At 41.3% G+C, this 23472-nt stretch overlaps 1 protein-coding gene across 1 annotated transcript in view; it reads right to left on the bottom strand.

Annotated features, from left to right (window-relative positions):
- cfap74 (cilia and flagella associated protein 74) overlaps positions 1-23472 on the bottom strand; it is a gene marked incomplete at both ends in the record, with an annotated part of 63114 nt that overhangs the window by 7101 nt on the left and 32541 nt on the right. Inside the window, 12 exons of the mRNA XM_080762895.1 lie at positions 263-382; positions 659-714; positions 843-952; positions 1415-1582; positions 3313-3540; positions 5047-5204; positions 7030-7173; positions 9115-9391; positions 9865-9998; positions 11709-11882; positions 13986-14073; positions 23064-23192. Coding sequence (XP_080619021.1) covers positions 263-382; positions 659-714; positions 843-952; positions 1415-1582; positions 3313-3540; positions 5047-5204; positions 7030-7173; positions 9115-9391; positions 9865-9998; positions 11709-11882; positions 13986-14073; positions 23064-23192 — 1786 coding nt within the window. The remainder of the gene's footprint in view (positions 1-262; positions 383-658; positions 715-842; positions 953-1414; positions 1583-3312; positions 3541-5046; positions 5205-7029; positions 7174-9114; positions 9392-9864; positions 9999-11708; positions 11883-13985; positions 14074-23063; positions 23193-23472) is intronic.

Below are 23472 nucleotides of genomic sequence, written 5' to 3'. Positions count from 1 at the left end.
CTGAAGAAAACCTGGAGACATTCAGTATTAAAGTGGCTGTTATTATGACCAAATAAGAACATTCATTATGTGATAGTGTAAAACAAAATTCAGTTTCCCCCAGTGAAAAAACGTGACAAAAAAAGTGACAAAATTAACACAACTATTACGGGGGTCGAATTGGTGACCCGATTACCAGACTGTGCCTCAACCCACTCATCAAACAGGCCATTATTGTGTGTTTTGTGTTGTGCATATAATGAATGTCATCATTTCATCTCACCTTCTTGTCTTGGTCGGGACTGAATGCCAATAAAAGGTTATGAACCTCTCCAGGACCAAAGCATCTAAGAGCGTTGAGCAACGAGAACGGACCACTGAGGTCCAGCACTGATGACCTCAGCTGGGCAAAGGTCGGAGGTCAAGGAAAAGCATACGTAGACATAGCTAAATCATTACAACCAATGCAGTAACCAGTGGTGGAAAAAATACTCAATTGTTTTACGTAGGTAAAAGTATCGATACTCCAATGTAGAACTACGCCGTTACAAGCAAAAGTCTGGAATTCAAAATGTATAAGTATAAGAAATCATGTGCATGAATTCAGACCCTGTTATTTTCTTTAATACTCAGTCGTAATCAGTAATGGCTACTTCAGTAACCTGAAAAAAAAGGATACATCCAAACATTCCTTGGAAATATTCTTCACTGTAAACTGCTTGATCACTTTATGTCCTAAGAAAAGAAATGTATTTAAAAAAAAAAAGATATATGCAAAGAGTACAAAGTGTGTGGTCTGAACACAGTAACACATGTCATATGATGAACCTATGGGCTAAAATAAACACTTCAAAATGACTGACCCACTGCTACTTGATGGAAGTTTACAGTGGACTGTCCATTATTTGATGTCACCACTAGATGGGGCTGTAGGGCAGCACAACGCAGCTCCAGGTACAGCGTATTCAGTGGACTGAAGCAACAACACAAAGACATGAAGGATGGTGTCAAACATTGAAACCATCGATATGTACACCTGTGTCTTGTCATAACAGTGCATTTGCATAATCACTGTCCTTAGTTAGTTCAGTGTATAATATGTGAGCATATTCCAGTTTGCAGCCTCAGTGTTCTCTGTGTTAGCTTTCCAAAAGATTGCTTGTTATTTATTCCATGTATCTGTAACAACAGTGTTTTGATTATGATTTATATTTTGTCATATGAGAGAGTATAAATTAAGTATAAAATAATATTAAAGAAACAGTTAACCGGTTAATAGTGTACCGTCACTTTAAAAGCATACTTGAGAAGCATAAAACCCGGATTGGGTTACGGGTGAATTCACATCAGCAACGGACGTTAGCTAACACGTTCTGATGAACTGGTGAAGTTCAGTACATTGTCTACTATACGGAGATGAGCTTCCCCACTGCACCAGAGGGCGCGGCCATCAAATAGCAAAGTGTCAAAGTTGAGAAAGTTCAACTTGATGCTGTCGCATGTGCGGTGACACATAGCGGCAAGCCAATCAGAATTTAAGCGCTCTGTACTCTGAAGTACTCGTGGACTAGGTGTATGCATTTGACACCACAAACACCGACTACTGTATGGAAACAGCGGATATTGTTAATAGAGTTATTATCACATGTGTGAAATGCATCAAGGTTGAGCAACTGCATGGTCTATTTCATAGCAACTGCGGCCTCCACCTTCACTTAATGTGGCCCACAGGTTAATATTGGTATACTGATATATTGATTTCAGTTGTTCCAATTCCAAACATTCAACCTAACTAAATACATTTGAAATGAAAAAAAATAATAATAATACTTTTCAGGATACCAATTTTAAAATATCAAAATAAATTCTGGATTCCAATTTAAAAATAGCAAAAATAGCTCATATACAAGCTCAAATTGTCGCGATGAAACACATTTTGAGCTTGTAGATAAACTATTTTTGATACCTTTTTTGTGACATACTAGATACTAGAATGATTTGAAGTACGGCATTCATTTACAAAAAAGTTAAATATGGAGATAAGAGGTTGTTTCTGCCCAACAGCAACAATATGCAATGTGGCCCCTGGAAATATAGTGGCCCTCTCCATCATCAAAGTTGCCCACCCCTGATCTATTTCATGCCTAAAATGCATAAATCCTTTACAAACAGTCTCTGCCAGAGACAAGCATTCTCCTGCTCATACTGTGAGCAACACACCTGGGGTACAGCTTTGATCTGTTCGGAACACTGAGCTCTCACTGGAGCACAACTCACTTACTTACAATGGCATTCATACCTCGGCTCGGTCAAAGCAAGTTCATTGAATTTGAAGATTGTTCATACTACAGACATTCTCTCGCAGCTGCTGGTGTGAATTCACCGTTAAAACTAGAGCTGGGACTCGATTAAAAAAAAATCTAATTAATCCGAGGCTTTGTAGTTAATTAATCTCGATTAATCGCATTTTAATCGCATATCAATATTTAACCCGAGAACAGTGAGAAACCTTTTTTTTCAAATGTTTTTGGTATCCCAGTGAATAGTGACTACGGGATTCCACTCATTTTCAACATTTTACTGTCATTAATATACCTTAGAGTTGTGAATATAATAAAGTCCCCCCCATTCTGTGTTGCTTAGAACTGGAGGTCTGAGAGAGGTACATCTCAGTGACATCACAAAAGAAAAATGTACTTCATAATGTTACTGTTTTTTTCAGACCTTCAGTTCTATAGGCAACACAGAATGGGGGGACTTTTTATTATTTCCAGTGCACACAACTCAATAGAAAAATGCGTTTGATTCCAACAGTGATATATAGGCAGGTGATAGGTAGACAGCAAGTGCCTATATAAAGTGTCTCAGTGTGTATATGAATACTCAAATGTGCTTTACATGGCTGGGCATGAGAAAACAAATAAAAACAACTTTATTATGGGGGAAACAAAAAGGTGCGATTAATTTATCTGTAGTTAATTGCGATTCATTTTTCTGTAGTTAATTAATCTCGATTAACGCGCTAGTTAAAACACATTGTTTGACTACAAACATATTTCAGAGCACTGTTTCCCAAACATTGGGTCGCGGACACAGTTTTATGCGTCCCCTTATTTTTTTGTTTCCTACATTTTGTTTTTTATAGATGCATTACATTCACCCATTCACACACACATTCAAACACCGATGGCGGCGGAAACCATGGAAGGCACCAACCAGCACATCAGGAGCAATTAGCGGTTCAGTGTCTTGCTCAAGGACACTTCGACACCAACTCTGGGGGAGCCCGGGTTCGAACTGGCAACCTTGCAGTTAACCATCCAGCCACTCTACCCCTGAGCCACTGCCGCCGACTGTGAATGTGATGTTACGAGGGAATAGAGCACAGGAGAGGAGGTGTGGAAAGGAAAGCTGAAGAGATAATACCACCTCCATGTTGGCTCAGCCTGCGGGTGGTCGGCGGCCGGAGGGTCTGCCACAAAGCAGGGTACAGTGTGACTGCTGTAGCACGATGAAAACGAGTGAAGCGCAGAGGCCCGGCCCAGTTCGTACTCCTCTGACCTATAGAAATGGAGTCGGGGTTAAAACAACGAAACAAAATCAACACATGCCAGATCTACACAGTAAGAGCCTCATTACGGGTCATTTGTTTACATTTTGTACACATAAGCATGCCTGATGAAGGTCTGAACAATGAAACATTGCTCAATAAATCTAATGCTGTGTTCAGACCTTGTGTTCTACTTTTTTCTTCTAAGTTTACACATAAACGTACGCGCATGCGCGCACTCACGCACACGCCCGTGTGCTTTGCGTGACACTGTCATATAACACAAGGTATAAAATATGGTATTCAATATTCATTTCTGGAAATATATAATGAAACATGGAGATGCAAGGTTTTTGCCCAAAAGGGATGATATACTGTGTGTGTGTGTGTGTGTGTGTGTGTGTGTGTGTGTGTGTGTGTGTGTGTGTGTGTGTGTGCGCTCGCGTGCGTGCATGTTAAATATTACATGCAAAGTAGCTGTACTTGGCGATGCCCAGGAGAGAACACTGTGCATTGCATAATCAGTCCAAATCCAAAGAAATGGAAATATTGATGAATTCATGTTAGCATCGGGAGCAAAGTGCGCAATGGCTCATATCTCGCCACAATGCATTAACTTCTACCAAGTAACTAATTGACTTTAGACTACTTCTACTTCTCAACAGAGAAACGCTTTTAGGGAGGCTGAGGAAAGCAATATTGCTCTAAGATAACAGTACATGATAATACAGTGCACTCATGTAAATGCTTTTGGATATTTTGAATATTTCACTTAAAAACAATAATTGATTAAATCAATTAATTACCAGCTGCATTATTATTATGTGCGGGGGTCCGCTATAACTGCCTCTGTGTCCGTTTCAGCGCAGTAGTTTAGGTAGAAACCAGCATTCTCTAAGGCGGAACTATTGTGTTCTGAGTCGTTCGTTTCTGCCCAGACATATTTGCGGTGTGCAGATACATCAGCCAATGAGAAAACCAGCTGGACTAGAGGACTAGCTTGAGCATCGATGATAGACTCAGCTTGCTCATGCTCTGATGAAGGCTCATAGTCGAAACGCGTAAGCGTTTCTTTTTTAGGCTTATGTGAACAACCCAGAGAGTTTTTAAGTTTCTCGATTCAGTATTTAGATATTTGATATACATTTTGCTGCCCCACCCCCTTCCTATACAAACCCATTGTAACTTCAAACTCCATTTTAACCATGTTAGATTCATCGATAAAGGGTGGAGAATCCAGTGCTGATATTCCTGAGGCCATGCCCGCAGAAATGAAATGATTTACTGTACTGTATTGTACACCGCCCTGCGTGTGTGTGACGCTGCTCAACAGTGCCATCCAATGGTATTAGCTGTCCGTGCTCCGACACAGGGACAGACATACATACATACAGACACACAAAGGAGTGGCTAGCACCACTCAAATAGTTTTTGTTGTTTTTTTGTTTAAGAATTCCACGGTAAAAACTGCTAAGGAAACAGCATCTTACCCAGGCTGTAAAAAAACAGCATCTTACCCAGTCTCTATGTCAGCAGGAGTGGGGAATTTGAAAGGCGTGTCAGTCTTGGGGCTGCCGATTGAAGCCTTGCTGTTCTTTGGGTTCATAGCCTGTTTGGGTTGTGGCCGTGACACCTTCTTTCCTTTGCTGGCTTCCCCTACGAGTTCTTGTTTAATCTGACAACACACAAACAAACTGTAATATCATCATATTCACTACAAATAATGACAGCTGTCAGCTGACAATCAGTTCAACAAGGTCCTACGAGGAGGAATAAATGAATTAGGGTTAACCACATTAACCCTGGTGTCCCTATTTTCTCTCCCTTTCATTAAAAAAGAAAATATCATAGGCCTACAATGCCACAACTGTGTCAGCAAATTTTTATTCAGTTTAGTCATAGTTTTTTGAAGTCTTTTTATTTCATTTAGTTTTAGTCACATTTAGTCACCTGGAATGTTTTAGTGTTAATATCGTAATATTTTAGTCGACTAAATCTACAGTTGATTTAGTCGACTACACTGTATTTTGACAGCACCTTGATGGTGTCATAATGGCCATCAAGTTGCCGCAATTGTGAGCTTGTAGATCGACTATTTTCAGAGCACAACCAAGCACAAAATGAGGCAAGGAAGCAACCAGGTGCTCAGGAGGTGTGCAGGTATAAAAAAAATGTAAAAATTGTGAAAAGGTGCTCCTGGGATCAATAGGGATAACACATCTATAGAACAAAGCGGAGATCTGGGCACACTTGAGGTTAAGTGGCAGGGCAGCCCTGATGAAGACCATATTGCCCTTTCTGAAACCAGTCCCTCGGGAGGTTCCCTCGTCAGGAAGTGCCCCTCCAGCTGAATCAAGTTCCCTTGATTAGGGTGCTGGGTATAAAAAACTGTTTGGAAATACACTCGCCCTCCTTGTGCAGAAACAGGAAACAGACACCATTCGTTGCCATGGTTACCATCATGCAATTGTGTTACCCGTTATTTTGTTTGTACAGTTATATTTAATTGCATCGTGTATGTTTGTGTGACATTCATGTGACATTAATATGGAAAAAGGAAATACAGCGTGACTGTATTGACTGTACTGTCATAATATGACAGTCACATCCATGGTGTTTATAAATCATTGTGTTAAAAGTTGTTTTGTTTGTGTGGTTTCATTTATAGTTTTTCACGGTGGGGTAAATAAAGAGCCCTTGTGAACATCAGTTGGAGCGTTGTCTATTCTGCATCAGATGAAGATTGTTTAGGAGGAGTTTATTTATCATTTATTTGTGGTGGTACTTCCATTTGTAGGTCGCGGTTTCCATGCGGACAGAGAGCAGGGCTGCACAAGGCAATCGAGTCTAGATCGGCACAGACTCGCTCTTGAGGGCTTTATAAGCAACTTCCACTCAAGGCTGCTTGGTTTCGGACGACACTTAATATGGCACAGCCTCGCGTGAATGCGCATATCGAGGGCAAGTGTGTATAGGGCGAGTGGCGAGGGGCTGGTTTCAGAAAGGGGGTATAGGTTGAAACATGTCGGTTGAATAAAGTTTTCCTCCTTTTTAATCTTAAGTGTGCCCGGATCTCCGCTTTGTTCCCAAGCACAAAATGACTTTTAGTTCTACTAGATATCTTCTCCACTAGTCCCTCCCTAACATTTTAGTCTAGTTTTAACTTTTTATTTGTTGACGAACTTGTCAAATGTAGTCATAGTTTTAATCATGGCTTAGTTTATTAGTTATTATGTTTTTATTCAGTTTTCCTCAGTGAAAAGTCGACGAACATTTTGTCATTATAGTTTTAGTTGACGAAATCAACACTAGTTGGACGCACTGTACGGATAAAATAAAGTTTCACTGGTAAAGAGAGCATCACACTTCTGATGCAGAACGTGTGAGGGCTTTGGCCATAACGTGTTGTTGTACTGCCCCCACTGGCCATAACGTGTTGTTGTACTGCCCCCATACCTCTTGTTCAGCGGCCATAACGTGTTGTTGTACTGCCCCCATACCTCTTGTTCAGCGGCTACTCCTGACTCTGTGCAGGTCATCTCAGAGTCGTGCTGCTGGAGCGACTGGCAAAGGAGACGCGCCGCCTCGTCTCTGATCTGGCTCTCTGACAGGGTGGGACTAAATGTCACCTGGACCAGACATCTCTGCACAGGGAGTAGGGACAAAAAGCTCTGCTAAATCTCTGGATCACAAAATATATTCAGAGAACAGGACACTATAACAATAATGACCAACCATTATAACCTGATATTGAGGCTATTATTCTTTTAACCTGGCATGACAGTAACAAATAAAATAAAAATCACACCTGTGTGAAGTGAGGGGCGGTCTTATGAATCATCGTACATCATCATCGCCGACTTCTTACTGACAATTGAGAGTTGAAAGCCTCCTATAACTAACATATCAATGTTTGAGTTTACACTACGACGTAAAATTGTCCATTCATTGTCAATGGGAATTTGTGTAGGACAAAGTTTGTGGACACACACTAAAAGCTGGACATAGGAGGAGCTAGCGCCCCTCAAAAAATAGCCGATGTGCAAGCAACGGCCTGAGATTTTGATTTGCCCATTTCTGTGCCTTGGGCACAACAAGTTAATTAATACAGCTGATTTGAAGGCTACAGGCTGGCTAGTACACCCATCACTAGACACATACAGTATGGTTCACTTTTATCACCACACTACGCTGCTGCTCTCAGATCAGCTGTGTAACAAATGGTTTTATTACTGGCTAAGCTTAACATGGACAGTAATGATCTGATCTTAGATTATTACATTTAAATTAAAGCTATAATCCAACTGCATGTGACGTTAGAATAATGTCATAATCAGTGTATGTATTGCGTGATTATTAACACAGATTAATACCAATTTAATTATTTTCAGATTTGTGATCATGTTAATAACTAATGAACACCCCAACAATATATGACCAATATTTAAACTCTTTTTGTCTGGTCTGATGTCGTCAACACAAAACAAAGGAAACATGACTCCACGTAAACTCCATGTAATCCATGTAAATGCAGATTACACACACGTAAATTTAATGGAACCATCAATGATTACCACATAGTATCAATAGTATTTATTATGCATATTAACCCATTTTGGGGCGGTAACCCCTTTTGGTGTTTTAAGCATTATGTTATGCTTTAGCGATTGAAAAATAGCAGATCTAAAAGCTCATAGCTTGTAGATTTGCTATTTTTGAAAAATTGCGCAAATGGCACAAATCTTTGAATATATATTCTTTCAGAGCGAATGTTTTTAACTCAAATCTTTGCTTCTGGGTGACCACAACATGTTTTCTTATGGGGGTCGGCGGCCAAATACAGATAATTTTTCAGGCCTAAATGGGTTAAAATGGCTGCATTATTGGTATAATGAGACTAGACTGTGCAGTGTCACACTAGGGAGGGAAGTACAGTCACGAAGCAGCGATGATTCATGTCTTCCTCTCAAAGTAGATGATTTATGTATTCTTTGTTTAGTTGACAATGTCAACGTTCAAAGTAATATTTCATATCTCTCTGCTGTCTGGAAGAAAACAGGAAATGAAAAAACATCCAAGTGCTTTTTAATACATTTAATTGGTTCAATATTTTTTAGCACTGATTCATGAAAAGATAATTGAGATGGCTAAACAGGTGGAGTTAGCTGGTTTGGCAGATAGTTTGAGGATCCAATGGAGTTCACCGAAGCACTTTTTAATAATTTCCATTGGTTCAATATTTTTTAACCAACACACAGACGTAAAGGGTGTTCAATAGCATACATTTATGATTGATGCTTTGTTTTAAAGTAACATGTTACCATTTTATTCACACTTAACTGACAAAACAACCATAATAGCTTATTGAGTAAATGAAGTTATTAATTAATAACCAATTTTCATTACTCAAATTAATTGGTTAGCAACTTCGTTGGCAGGGTACAATAAGTACATATTGAAAATGTCTTCTCTGCAATGGACCCTTAAGGATCCAGTATATTGCAGCATGGGAAAAACCTTGACCCATTTACAGTAGGCCTTCTACAGGGATCAGTCATAAGGACAGCTGTTCCAGTATACTGTACCTCTCCTGGCAGCACGTGTCCGGAAGAAGGAGAGATGGCGATCGGAGAACCCTCGGGCAGGGAAAAGGCGAACAACCTGGTTCCTACGGTGGCGAAGGCCTCTCCGTCTACCCGAGGAGGCAGCGTCCGGCCCAAGTCCGGCCTGGCGTTGGAGTTGAGGACGTAGAGGACAGCGGTGGAGCGGTCGCCCAGCGCCGTGGCTCTGAACTCAACCAGCGAATGGGACAGTGTCAGCGGTGGATTCAAGCCCGTTCCTCTGCACGATATCGGGAAATCCCTGGTGACACGACAATAACGACAATAAGGAACGGTTAGATTCGCAGGTGACATCGTCACAGCTGGGCTGCAGACCTTATAGTAAGTACACCATGATTCATTCAATGTACTTTAGTAAAAGTACAAATGTATTGTCATAAAAACTTACGAAAAGTTAAAGTACTCATTATGCAGAATGTCCCATTTCAAGTAATTAAAGTTTTCAAATAATTTTTGTGGAGTAAAAGTACAATATGTGCCTCTTGAGAAGTAGTGGAGTAGAAGTAAAAGTATTGGAAATAGTACATTACAAAAAATGTACTAGCGGGCGCAGCGGCAGCTGTGTTTTGACCCCTTAGGGAGTTTTTAATCGGTACAAGGAAACAAAACTACAAGATTGTACTAGGGTTCCATTCCCCTTAATGCATAAATGCATAAATGCTTGTCTGTAATCAATAATGTGTTATTGTCAAAGAGAGACAGACATACGATTACCTGTTAATTCCAGATTTACAGTTGAGCTGAAAGCGGTAGTCCTCAGCCTTCCTGGCACTGAAAATCAGATCCATCTCTACAGTCTCTTGTGGAAGCAGAGTGCCAAAGCCATCATTGGGCTGAACCTCAATAAACTAGAGTGTGGGACAACAACAACAAACCTCATTCTGATGGCTGGTTATAAATAGATCTCAACGGGGACAGATTAGACTTCAAGAGCATAGGTTAAGACAAGGCTATTAAGGTTCAACGGCAAATAAAATGGACAGTCTCAGAGGAGAAGAGCATGGGTGAAGTGCAATAAAGATGGGATTGTCTCACTGCCAAAAGTGCCCCATGTCCATGACGAGGAAAATATTTTTGTCAGATGCCGAATGGGTAGCTTTGAGAGCAGTGATTCTGAAATGTTTCTGGCTTCAGTATACGCCCTTTCCCTGACATCTGAATCCAAATAGCCCCATTAATCAACATCGTTTTTATTATTATTTTTAATTGGGGAAGGGAAAACCATGATTAGCATAATTTAGTTTCTGTCGGGAGGAAACCACCCAACTCCTTTTTTTAGGTTTTTTCTTTTTTAACACCCTTTTTGTTGTTTTGGAAATATTGAACCAACAGAAAGTAGTAAAAAAGGCTTTGGACACCTCTTAACTCCATTGGACCCTCAACCCGTCTGCTAAAGCAAAGTGCTTTCTTCCCGACAGCAAGGATATGCCATATATCTTTTTAGACGGTGCCCATAACATTTCAGTTAATAGTCCAGTTTTCATGATTTCTATTTAATAACAGCTGTGCTAGTAAAGATTTCAATTAACACTTCAGATCTGCAGGTTCACACACAATTTGTCTATGTTCTTTCATTAAACAACAGTCAATTAAATCCTCCCATTTACCACTTTCACTTTGATTCACTTGATCTTACATTTGTCCCTCTCCTGAGCTGACCAGTGATTTCCTTGCTTTTCCTGCCCCCCCCCCCCCCTCTTCTTTTTCTCATGGAGCTTGCCTTGCATACAAATAAATTTCATCCAATTATTTACACCTGCAAAACATAAAAACCTGTGATAATGTTCAGATTCACTGTAGTACCTTAGTGTACCCATAGGGGTTCATCTACATCCATTTGAGAACCACTGTCTCAGAGCGCTTCTAAAGAAATGATTGAATATGAAGTGTGTGGGCGACATCGTTGCACAGACCATATGTTTAAGTATCAGGAAACATCCATTGCAATTTCATTGCAGCATTATGGATGCTTAATGAACTTAACCTATGAAAATCATACACCCTGGGCAAAATAACAATATTGCGGTTCCCCCGGTGAATTCCTCCAGCTTTGTTCATTTATCTATTTATATGAACTAATACTAGTAAGTAAGTAAGTAAGTAAGTAAGAGAGTGTACAAACTATTTGCACACAGATGGTGTTACTGTGTACTTCCCCTAAACCAGTGGTTTTCAACCTTTTTCATGCCAAGGCCCATTTATGTATTGGGTATTTCAGCCACGGACCACCATTTGATGAGATTTAGCCTCGTAGACCCAAAACTAAAGAATATTTTGTTATCGTTGCATAAGATTTTGTCCACAATTCCATGCTGTATTGATGTTGGTACATTAGGAGAGATAACAGGCAAACGTTGAATTGTGTAGACTTCTTATAAAAAAAGTAATGCAGATGTTTAACATTAATTTAACTCTTGAGAGCGTAAAATGAAACCAAATGGACCCTCCTGGGTCCATTTGGATTCATTTAGCTGGGTTTTCATTTAGCTGGGTCCCACCTGGAACCCCCTCAAGGCCCACTGGTGGTCCCCGGACCACTGGTTGAAAACATTCAGTACCTCTGGAGTCCCCAAGAAGCCAAAGTCCTGAGGTAGCAGGGAGAGGTTTGTGAGACAGACGCTCGTCCGGACCGACTGGTGAATGGAGCAGCAACCGAAATCTACCTCGGCACGGTCAAACTGGAGGTCCGAGGAGGTGATGACTGCGTGGACCGTAAACACCACAGGCCGCACCTACAGTATGGGATCACATCACAGTGATGAAAACACACCTCCATGCCTTTCTCACATCAAGGACTCATGGATACATTCCATGCATATATTTATTAAATCCTAAAGTGCTATTCTAACTCCGAGAGGGTACAAATGGAACCAAATTGACCTGTGGTGGGTCCATTTGGTTACATTTGTACACTTGGAGCTACACACTGATTAATTAGCAGTGAGGAGCCTGCTTGCTAGATGCGATACATTGATGTGTCCAAAAAAAATATTGGCTAGCTTTGCAAAAATACTCCTATCTGACCTTATTTTTGTCTCAACATATTCACACACAAAAAAAAATCATTTTTTCATCAGTTTGTTCTGTTATTTAATAAACAATACTGTCGTTCTGGAATCAGATATCGTCGGTGTCGGGAGGAAACCACTTAACTCTGCTTTTTTCTTTTTCTTTTTATAAACCAATGCTATTGAACACTTTGGTTAAACAATATTGAACTAATACAAAATATTTAAAAGCGCTTCAGACAAAAACCTCTTAATTCCACTGGATCCTGCTAAAGCAGCTAACACCACCACCTCTCATGTGACTCTATATATAAAGTCACAATACCAAAGTCATAATACCAAATTTGATGCATTGTTTTACAAATATAAGGTTTTCTTCATCTCCTGAAAAATATATATTTTTCATTTCCTGAAAAATGAATTTTGGAGTTAGGTGGTTTCTTCCCGACAGCAGAGAAAATAGGAATCGAAAGTGATTGCATTCTCTTGAACAGATATTAATTATCAGTGCTGTTGAACAGAAATTCTTATCTTCATATTAGTACTATTTATGTTTAAATAGTAGGGCACATTTGATAATTATATGCGTGACATAACAGTATGGTGTGCAATATGCATTCAGTTTTATGCGCTTCACTGTGTAGAAAAACAAAGTTATCTTTGGATGAAGCAGCATTCCATCCTGTTCCTGTTTCCGATAACATCCTCTTGAGCCGCGTCTATAGCAGCACATGACCTTGTTTATCTGGTCCAGCTCTCTGCAGCACTGCTTCCCTCCCTGGCCAGCATGGGGTCTGGCGGCCATACGACAGCGTTTGTGCGAGTCAAGGATACACGCAGAGAGTCGCTCACTTTTAGGCCTGACTCATACACAGTCGCACAGCGGTGACGCAAGTGGAAAATACCTGACCTACAAGCTCACAATGCATCGCAGATACGACGGCATTGTGATCTTGTAGGTCCGCTGCTTTCTGCACGCGACACGGTCGCACGGCGGAGCATAAAATTGGGCTTTAGGCGAACGTGTGTGGGGGCGTGTGTGACTGCGTTTGAGCGGGCATGGTCTGATGCCAGGAGCTCAGGGCCTGGGGCTGGGGGGGCAACAGCTTTAGGGCGCCGCAGGAGCATATCCTGGCCCCGTATTTGGCACTTTGGTCGGAGCCCTTACCTCCTCCTCTCCACTGCCCTGTCAGTTTGAGTGGGGGTGGGAGGGGGGTTTGCAGGGAGAGGAGATGGCTTGGGATAGCGAGCCGTGACTGTCAGCCAGAAATGGAAAAAGAGGACTGGCATACATACTGCACCAAGGTCCAGCAGGCAGCTTGGCTCCTGTATTTAAACCAAAGACTTGCAACGTGAAGGAATTCAGTCCCGGATGCAACCACTTTATCTCTCACTTGACCCGCTGTCGGGAGTTGACTGCACTCATATTCTATTATTCTTTTAAATATGCAGGCTGGATTCGTGGGGTGGGGAAATGTGACTCCATGTTCGTTGAGATGTATACACCGAAGACGAGGAAAGTGAAAATGATCTCCTCGTGAGTTCCACATAATCGGCTATATACTGTATATGGGTAATAGATTCTGGGGACATTTTCAGCAGAACAATGTCTGATAACCTTTATGCTTGGCTCATTAGCGTCCATGGAATAACTGGGCCTTCAGGGGGTTTGAGATAATTTTAGCTTGTCACAAGTAAAATAGGTTACAACCTTCAGAGCCTATCTTCCCCCATCTTCTGATAGGGACAAAGTAGGACACAAGCTGCTGTATCGCCAGATAATATATATATATATATATATATATGACAGTTCAGTCCAATACAAACCTGGTCTGCTACGTGCACAGTCACTGGGACCTCCAAGACCCCCGTATTGGCATCAAAAAACACGTTCGCATCCTCAGTCAAGGAGCATCTACAAAGGAAGCAGAGAGTTGGGCTTTAGAATGCACAGTAGTCGTTTCACATCAGGTGTGTGTCAGTTAATCTTTGTACTCTTTCTACACGCGTAATGATGGCTGGATTTGTACTTGGCTATATGTGCCATTTAATGTGTGGTGCACCGAAAATAAATACATCAATACAAGCTCAAGTGGTGAGCTTGTAGATCTGCTGTGTGGTACCAGAGCGCAATTAAGTATGAATCAACCTCACGAGTGTAGTAACTGCCTCAGAGTTATTTAGATTCTGTGGGCAAGTTCCGCTCACCCTGGGAAGGTGATGAGGGTGGTTCTGAGACCTGGCAATTATTTTAATAAATCACATTTAACACATAAAAGCCACAAGCGACTGTCACGCTATACAGGAGAGATACAGTATAAAGACCGGACGCCCATCATTTTATTTTAACCCACGGCTGTGGGATCTGATCGCCAGGGAAGGCAAGTGAGAGCTAAAGAAGAGTCGTGCCTCCGCAATCCTGTAGGCTGTAGCCATGGCGACGAGAGACGAAAGTAGCCTACAATTCAAAGAGGCCCAGCAGTCAAGCACGAGCTTATGTAAAACAGTAGCCAGTCAATACTGGTTGCGTGGAGCACTGCTCTCGTGAGGACAGATGTATTTATGTACATTTCAACACAAACCAAGACTTGATTAGCATGGGGAAAAAAAACAGTGGTCAGATGTCAGCTCAAGCTCAACGTGGAAACTGAGCTCAGATAAATCCCACTCCTCTCACCCTCTATGTCCTTTTCCCTTCCTTTCTCAACCCACGTACCCCTCACTCACAGATTGACTTTTCCCTCTGCATTTATTGCTTTTCCTCTGTCTTTTTTCCTATCAACTTCTCTTCTGTTTCTCAAACACCGTTAATTCTGCTTGAAGGCACGAGAGCCAATGACGTGAATGTCAGTGGCTAGCACTTAAAGAGGGGTTTCAAGGCAAGTAAAGAGGGTTTTCCACATGACAGGATTGTTCTTTTTTTCTTTCAAATGATAATAAAGCTCTAGGACTGAGTCTTCACCGCAGCTAATCTTTGTCAGATACCAAGAACGGGTTTGTTTCATAAATTGTCACCCCCCATCGATGCACAGACGTGATGTCAACCAGCACTTAAGCTGTAAGGCCATTAACCGTTAAACGCAAGTGTGAAAAGGTCACATCAAATGCATTCATGAAATTCAACTGCATTTATGAAATTCAATATCTCCATTTTACACAATGCAGCGGAGGTGATACCCCCCTCCCCCATGTTGTGGAATAGCTTGACCAATGAGCACACAGGGTGTATTTAAAGAAGCACTCTTGTTTTGCCTGCTAATAGAATCGCTGCTGGAGAGTCACTCTTGAATTAGCTTGGCATGGCAGAGTGGAAAAGCCTGGTGGGACGTCACCCTCACCAGGCCCATATGCTGGGGAGAGATCTGCAGATGGATGAGGTTCCAAAGTCTGCTGGCGCCCTACAAAGATTGCCTTGTGCTGCACACTCTTCTCTGTGGCCAGATTATCCAAAAGTCTTTTCAATATTACAATTCAAAAAGCAGTGGAACATAATTGTTTAAAATTTTAAATGCGTAGTGTCAAAAGGATTAGCATACTGTATTGTGTTGGAAGACCCGAAACGACACAATGCATTTTTTTGTGTAAACTAAAGTATAAATCATTAAATACATTTAAGTAAGACATGGCAAAATCCCTCGATACATTTGCGTGTCTCCTTAAAATCTTAAGTAAGTCCGAGAAGCAGTAACATGAAGATCCCCTGATGGAAGGAGATGAAACCATCTCAAACAGCGAATGAGAACAATGTCCTGGATGTGAACGTTTGAGCACAAACTGCCCACTTGACCACCTGCGTGTTTCTTTTACCTGATAAAAAGGTATAACTGTACATTTGTAAAGATCTTTTCCACTTACGTGTTGGACCCCTGCTTGGCTTTCACTTGCACATTAAAACAGTCATTATGAAAAGGATTACCAAACGGATTAAGAGGCTTAAGGATTTCTCATTATAGGAAATGGGTGGGTAAAGAAAAAGAAAGAAAGATAGACTATATAAAGAAAAAAATGACCTCACCACAAATACCCGAAAATACAACGCTAACAAAACAATTTTTAGGTTTTTAGTTTGCTCACAAGTCAGTGAAAGTTTAGGTTACATTTGCCAACAGCCATTTCAGCAGTGTACTTTCATAGTCACAATACCGGCAGTGTTGTTCACTGTAATCTGTAGTAAATCACCCCCATGTAATCTCCCTTTTACCAGCCAGAGATGACTGGCAGGACCGCCTCTCCACAGATTACACCTAAAACCATTCGTTAGCTGGAAGAATCCAATTCACTGGAAAATAAACCCAATGTTGCTCTGGCCTTTAATATGATATAGAACTGTGTCACAACATGGGATATTTTGCTTCACCTACTTACTGGCTTAGGTTGAATAGGGTCATGTATGCATGTCTGTATAATGGGTTATGGGCGAAGAGGAGGTAGCTCCTGGTGTAAAGAACCATTTACCCTGAGTGAACCAGCTAATGGATTACAAAGCAGACAGGACAATACTATGGGTATACAGAAGCATACCCATAGCTCTTTGTCTAAATTGTTCAATGATGTCTTCCCTTTGTACTATTTAGGGTTTCTTCCTGGAGGCTGAAGCCTCGACAGTCAAACGTGCCAATGAAAAAAAACAGTGATATCGTGACAATAACACCCCCGCCCGCCCGCCCCTAACCCCTCCCCCTTTATCATACAACAACAGCTGTGGGTGCGGCTTCAGTTCACCACCCACCAGGCAAACAAGGCATACTTAATGAACTGGTGGGCGTGTCCAACTGTCCACATGAAAACGACATTTTAACAAATACTGTACGCTTAAAAATATATATATCTTCCTCCTTATATAATAAGAATCACACCTGTGTGAAGTGAGGGGCGGTAATATATTAAAGTCTAACTCATGTTGATTAGGTGATGTAAAACAAACGGTACCGTCCAACACAAACATTAAATTCTCTTTATTGTTAATGGCATTTAATGTTTGTGTTAGGGACAAGATGACGTAAATATTCCCTTCATTGTCTATGGCATATTTAAAACAAACATTGAACTAAAAACTGTCACAGTCACAGACTTTTGTCATTTATTGTACAGTCTAGGTCTTGTATTTCTATGTATTGTTCCCTGGTCTAGTTTTCATGGTTCTATGTTTGTTTGCTCCAGCTGTGTCTCATTTTGTAATCAACCATCATGTGTTTATCAGTCTTGTTCCCCAGTCAGTCCTTGTTGAGTCGTGGCGTCTATTAACCACTTCCGTTTTACAATGGGGTAATACATAAATTGGCCTATATTGGCCTCGCTCTGCGCACAATGGTATTATAGAAGCCATATCGTCCCGTGTTGAACGCACACACGTATGGCATATGGCGTTCCTGAATATTTTAGCATTGTGGGAGTGTCCATATGTTAATTATTTTCGCTTTGCGCAATTTGCTATTAACCCATTCTGACCGGGCACCCATTTTGGTGTTAGCATCATGTTATGCTTTAGCTATTGAAAAATAGCAGATCTACAAGCTCATAGCGCGCCACCGAGTGGCGCGCTACGAGCTTGTAGGTCTGCTATTTTTTTTAAATCGAAGAACGACTGACATTTTTAGAATCTGATCTCAGGTCAGAATGGGTTAATCAGACCAGTGTGTTGTCCAGTGGAAACCTCGTATGAATCTGATCTCAGGTCAGAATGGGTTAAGCCCCTTGACCTACAAACACTCAGCGCATAACGATTAGACGTGGGTCTGTCCACCTCATAAACGCAAAAAGCAATGTTTGATTTTACACTTTAGCGGCAATCAAAATATGTTTTTTATTTTAATGTGGTGTCATTCAAATTAATCTGGATATGGCAGACTCACTATCTAGAAAATCAAAACATGGCACTTCATTTAAAATAGGTTACAGACCCCTGTTATATGCGCTTATTTTGGGATTATTTTTATAGACCTATTTACTTGTTTCTATGAGACATGGCAACAGCTCTTTGGATATGCGTCTTTCTTTTGTGAAATGTTGAGATTAGAAAGGGCCATAATTCTTTCATTTCTCAACCTTAAAAAAAATAATAACATCTTTATAATCCTTGGGAAGTTTGCTTTCATACGCTGTATCACACCCGATCCAACTCTTCTTCAATAAAATGCTACGAGCGAAGACCATACCATCACGGGCATACGCACCTCGCATTCAACTCATTACTCATTTCAAATATAATATAATTATAATTTAAATTAAAATATAATTTTACTGGTGTTTCTCAATAGAAACAACTTATTTTGAGGCATAAAGGTGACAGCATGCAATAGGAATAATTAACCCAAATGTGACAAAGTCATATGTCATGTCTTCTATGGTGCCAGCCTGAAGAAATGTAATATAACGATCCCCAAAGTGCGCATTCCGTATGTGACATCAGCTGACTGGTAAAGAAAATAGTACGGACATGTTGAATGGGTAACTCTCAAACACGCCTTAAACACTCCCATGACTAATTCAAGGCCGTTTTGCGCACTCCACGGGGTGTCGAAAGCGCTTCTTAACATGCTTAAAATTGCTATAGGACATACCCCACGCCCCCAGCTCATAAAACTGTAATCTTATATGTCATATTATTGGAAGTGGTTAATAGACCCGTATCCTGTCACCTGTTTCAGTCTGTTTTAAGTTGTTCGTGTTCACCTGTCTTCTGTATTAACCCATTTAGGCCTGAAAAAAATGTCTTCTAAATCCTGACAGTTTTCTGAAATACCTATATGTTTCTAGGCCTATATCACTCAATAGTTCATGTCAAGGACCCCAAAAATGATCTGTAATTGGCCTCCGACCCCCATCTGAAAATATGTAGTTACAGGGACCTCCCCAGAAGCAAAGATTTGAGTTAAAAACGTTTGTTCAGAAAAAACATATTCCAAATTTGAGGCACATTTTCACGATTTTTCAAAAATAGCAGACCTACAAGCTTGTAGATCTGCTATTTTTCAATAGCTAAATTATAACAATGTTTAAAACACCAAAAGGGGTTCCCGCCCAAAATGGGTTAAAACACCAATTCATGGTTTTGAACCTGGCAAACATTAAACCTGTATATAGGAGGGGCTGGCGCCCTTCAATAATACTTGATAATCATGTTTTAGGTCCATTTTAAAAGTCGTGCAGTTCAATGGTGGTTCCTCCATGCGAGTTAGGGACTGAGACACGTCCTCCTTTATTGCCCAGGGGAAGTGGGGGCAGGAAACGAGCACCTGCCATAACAGAAGCTATATGTGAGTCATTTAATGTATGTGACTGTGAAATGAGATGAAGGCGAGAGAGTGAGAGCGCAGTGATGAGGATTTTGGGAATCCATCCCATAGTTTTCTCGGCATGCTCTGCCATGGAAGAGCTGGCACTGTTTTCCTTTCCTCCATCCATGTGTTGCTTATTGCGTGAATACTTACATCATGCTGAAACTCATCTTGTATTTCTCCCCCTCCCCTCCTCATTTGTTGCAGAACGGATTTCCTGTTTGAGCGGAGGACGCTCTTTGGGGGAGCTTAAGGGTGTTTTAAAGAACAGTCGTGGAAACTAGGCTTTGTGTCCCAGGTTATGTAAGCAGCGATGCCAGGGCCAACATACACGCCATGAGCAAATTATGGTCGGGCGGTGGGATGACGGGTCTTTCAAGATGAGCGGCAAAGACAGTAAATGAAAAAGGGATCTGCACAGAAGGAGTTTATAGAAGTAGTCAGACGATGTGTGGAAAACTGAAGTAGAAATGGATCCGAAAATGGAGCAGACATAACAGGAAGGTGAGAGGGGGAAAAGAGAGAGTGAGAGTGCGAGACAAGAGAGAGTAGAGTGGCAGGAGAGACGAAGAACAACAGTAAGTGTGTGAGACAAGGAGGAGGGCTTGGAGGCAGCACGCTGCACCATCTCAACGGCAATGGTAATGTTCTGTTCTAATCCTCCCTTTTAAAACCCCCAGCTGATTCACTCAGGCAGATTATTATGGCTGAACGCTGGCTGTTTACTTTTGTCATGCACTGTAAAAGAAAATGACAAAACTTTTAATTGAGTACTGTACTTTTTGTCTCCACCAGGCCGAAGGCATAGGGAGAGATAAGAGTACAGTATGTTTTGCGTTTGTTCGTGCGCGTGTGCATGCGTGTGCGTGTGTGTGTGCGTGTGCGTGAAGAAACCTTATGTAAGGTAATGGACAACTGACAATTTGACATAATTCAGGGCCTCTTCCTGCGTGTTCGTTGGTAGTGTAGCCATACTGTAAGCCACTCAAGTCATCTGTGCTGTGAACAAAACAGTTCCCCAATTGAACACAGCACAGTGGTTGTACTGTAATGGTAAAACAGTTCCCCAATTGAACACAGCACAGTGGTTGTACTGTAATGGTAAGTACACAGGTGGCTCAGTGGATCCACAAACTGGAAAGATAGACCTGTAAGCGTCTATTTGGTACCATTTGTACACTCAGTTACAGAACCGCAAAGGTCTATTTGGATACCCGGTGGCCCCTGTACGTGACATTTGAAACATTATACGATTGTGCCAACATGCACAAACTGCAGCGTCGCCTGAACAAAGGGGTGTTTTTATTCATGCATGGTAATTGTATTGTGTGTGAAATCAGCCCTGAATTCTAGTCAGCCTATACATAGTGTGAAAATGTAACTTTAACTTTAAATTTAAAACCATTTTGTTTTTAAATGTAAGACGTTTTTTATTAGAGTGAGCGAGCGAGTGAGTGAGTGAGTGAGTGACTGAGTGAGTGACTGAGTGACTGAGTGAGCAAGCGAAAAGTAGCCTGCAAAACACCTAGACTCAATCCCACCACAGTCCATGCGTATTGCAGCCTTTCTGAGGATAAAGCACTGCTCTTGTAAGAAATGAGGTCTCCCCAGACTCAGGTCAGCTTTACGGAGTGTCCATGTAGCTTAACGTCTCAGGTCCACCTTCACGAATACACAAAGATGAGCCATAATGACCTGGACTGCCAAATTCAGAGCAATGGCCAGATCCACTCAGCAGAATATCGGACGATCAACATCTCTCTAAGCAGCCAGAAACAAGAAGACAACGAAGACCAACCAAGATCTTACTGTCATCAAAGGTTACCAAGACTTTAACTCAGCCAGGAGAAGTGAAGACTCATCAGTCGACCGACACTGATGGAAAGTTGGAAACCCCATGTCTGTAATCAGTGTGACAAGAGTTTCAGTGCTTTATGTTACCTAAAGAGACACCAGCGTATCCACACTGGAGAGAGACCATATCACTGTAAACACTGTGACAAGAGTTTCAGAGTGTCAGGTGAACTGACGAGACACCACCGTATCCACAGTGGAGAAAGACCTTATCACTGTGAACACTGTGACAAGCGTTTCAGTAAAATGAGTAATCTGAAGGTACACCATCGTATCCACAGTGCAGAAAAGCCGTTCCCCTGTGAAATGTGTGTCAAGAGTTTCCGTTACCAAAATTCTCTGAAGTGCCACCAGCGTATGCACACTAGTGGAGAAAGACCTCACCACTGTAAGCCGTGTGGAAGGAGTTTCAAGCAGTGACCTAGTCAGTCACCAGCGTGTCCACAATGGAGAAAAACCTTTCCTGTGTAAAGATTGTAACAAGAGTTTCAGTCTGTCAACTGATCTGAAGGTACACCAGCGTATCCACACTGGAGAAAACCCTTTTCACTGTAAACATTGTGACAAGAGTTTCAGACAGTCAGGTCATCTGAAGAATCACCAGAGAATCCACACTGGACAAGTGACCAGTGAAAGAGTTTGTATCTGGGAATAAATAAAGGCCAGTATGCATCCAACCGACAACCTTGGATGCAATCAGATTGCTTCCTCTGAACTAAACCCCACTTAACATTGAACGTTTTTTTTTTTAAATCACACTTATGTGATGTGAGGGGCGCAGTGAGGGCAGTATTTATATATCAGCCAGATGACTTACGTTGCCATTTACTGCCCTGAACAAACATTAAAGGACCACTTTTCAACCTATCTTCATATAATAAGTCCTCACTAATAATCATGATAAAATGGCACAATTGTTTTCTACTCAGTCTGTGTCTCATAGGACGGCTGTGGGCAGTTTAGAAACCGTCCTCCAGTGACATCATCATAGGCAGATCTTTTTTTAAACAAGATTTCTTTACAAAAATGTTTAGATTTTTATTATTGTGAGAATGATGGCTTCCATTTTCGAATTGAACTTTTCAGGACTAGAGAGCCTGCAGTTTCTATTAGCTCATATTCCCCATCAATGATGTCACTGGAGGACCGACACAGACCGAGTAGGAAAAAAATGCGCCATTTTATCATGATTATTAGTGAGGACCTATAATATGAAGATAGGTTGAAAAGTGGTGAAGTGATCCTTTAAAGTCCATAGACTTGGCTGGCAGAACATACCCTGAACAAACATTAAACGTGATGGCTATATGACGTCATTGCAAAAAGCCATGCATTGGAGGGGCTAGCGCTACTCAAAAATCACACGTGTGAAGTGAGGGGCGCCCACACACTGCTGCAGTGAGCCCACAATAAAAAGTGTGCTCATTCTCATCATACAGACACTGAGGATGACAATAGATAAAACTAGTTTTTTTCTCCAGCAGATATTTGTATTGATTATTATTGGTTATCATATCGTCCCACAGTTTTTATAGTGTACCATCCCTTTTCTAAATGCTGGTAGACTGTGTGCAATCAATCCACTTGAGGGGAACATTTTGTACTTTTATAAAAGGTTTATAGAATCATAACAAGCTTACAGTGTAAAATGAGATTATATGCTCCAGTGATTGGGCTGTGCGCCCACATGTGCGTGTGTGTGTGTGTGTGTGTGTGTGTGTGTGTGTGTGTGCGCTCACATGTGTGTGTGTGTTGTGTGTTTCCTTTTACTTACCTGGGCAGGAACTTGAGTTGAGCATTGAAGATGGATTTGGCCTGAATGAAGCCAGTCTTCGGCAGGATCTCCATGTGTTTCCGCATTTCTGGACACACGTCAAACGTCAGCGCCATTGCCACGTTAGCCCTGTCATACAGAACATGTGGTTTCTTTCGTTAGCTCTGTGCTACGTTAGACCCGCCATACAGAACATGTGGTTTCTTTCGTTATCTCTGTGCTACGTTAGCCCTGTCATACAGAACATGTGGTTTCTTTCGTTATCTCTGTGCTACGTTAGCCCTGTCATACAGAACATGTGGTTTCTTTCGTTATCTCTGTGCTACGTTAGCCCTGTCATACAGAACATGTGGTTTATTTCGTTATCTCTGTGCTACGTTAGCCCTGTCATACAGAACATGTGGTTTCT

The sequence above is a fragment of the Protomyctophum bolini genome (assembly GCF_963924005.1).
Source record: "Protomyctophum bolini genome assembly, chromosome: 5".
NCBI lineage: Eukaryota > Metazoa > Chordata > Actinopteri > Myctophiformes > Myctophidae > Protomyctophum > Protomyctophum bolini.
The sequence above is the reverse complement of the archived record's forward strand: the minus strand, read 5'-3'. Positions and strand labels throughout refer to the sequence as shown.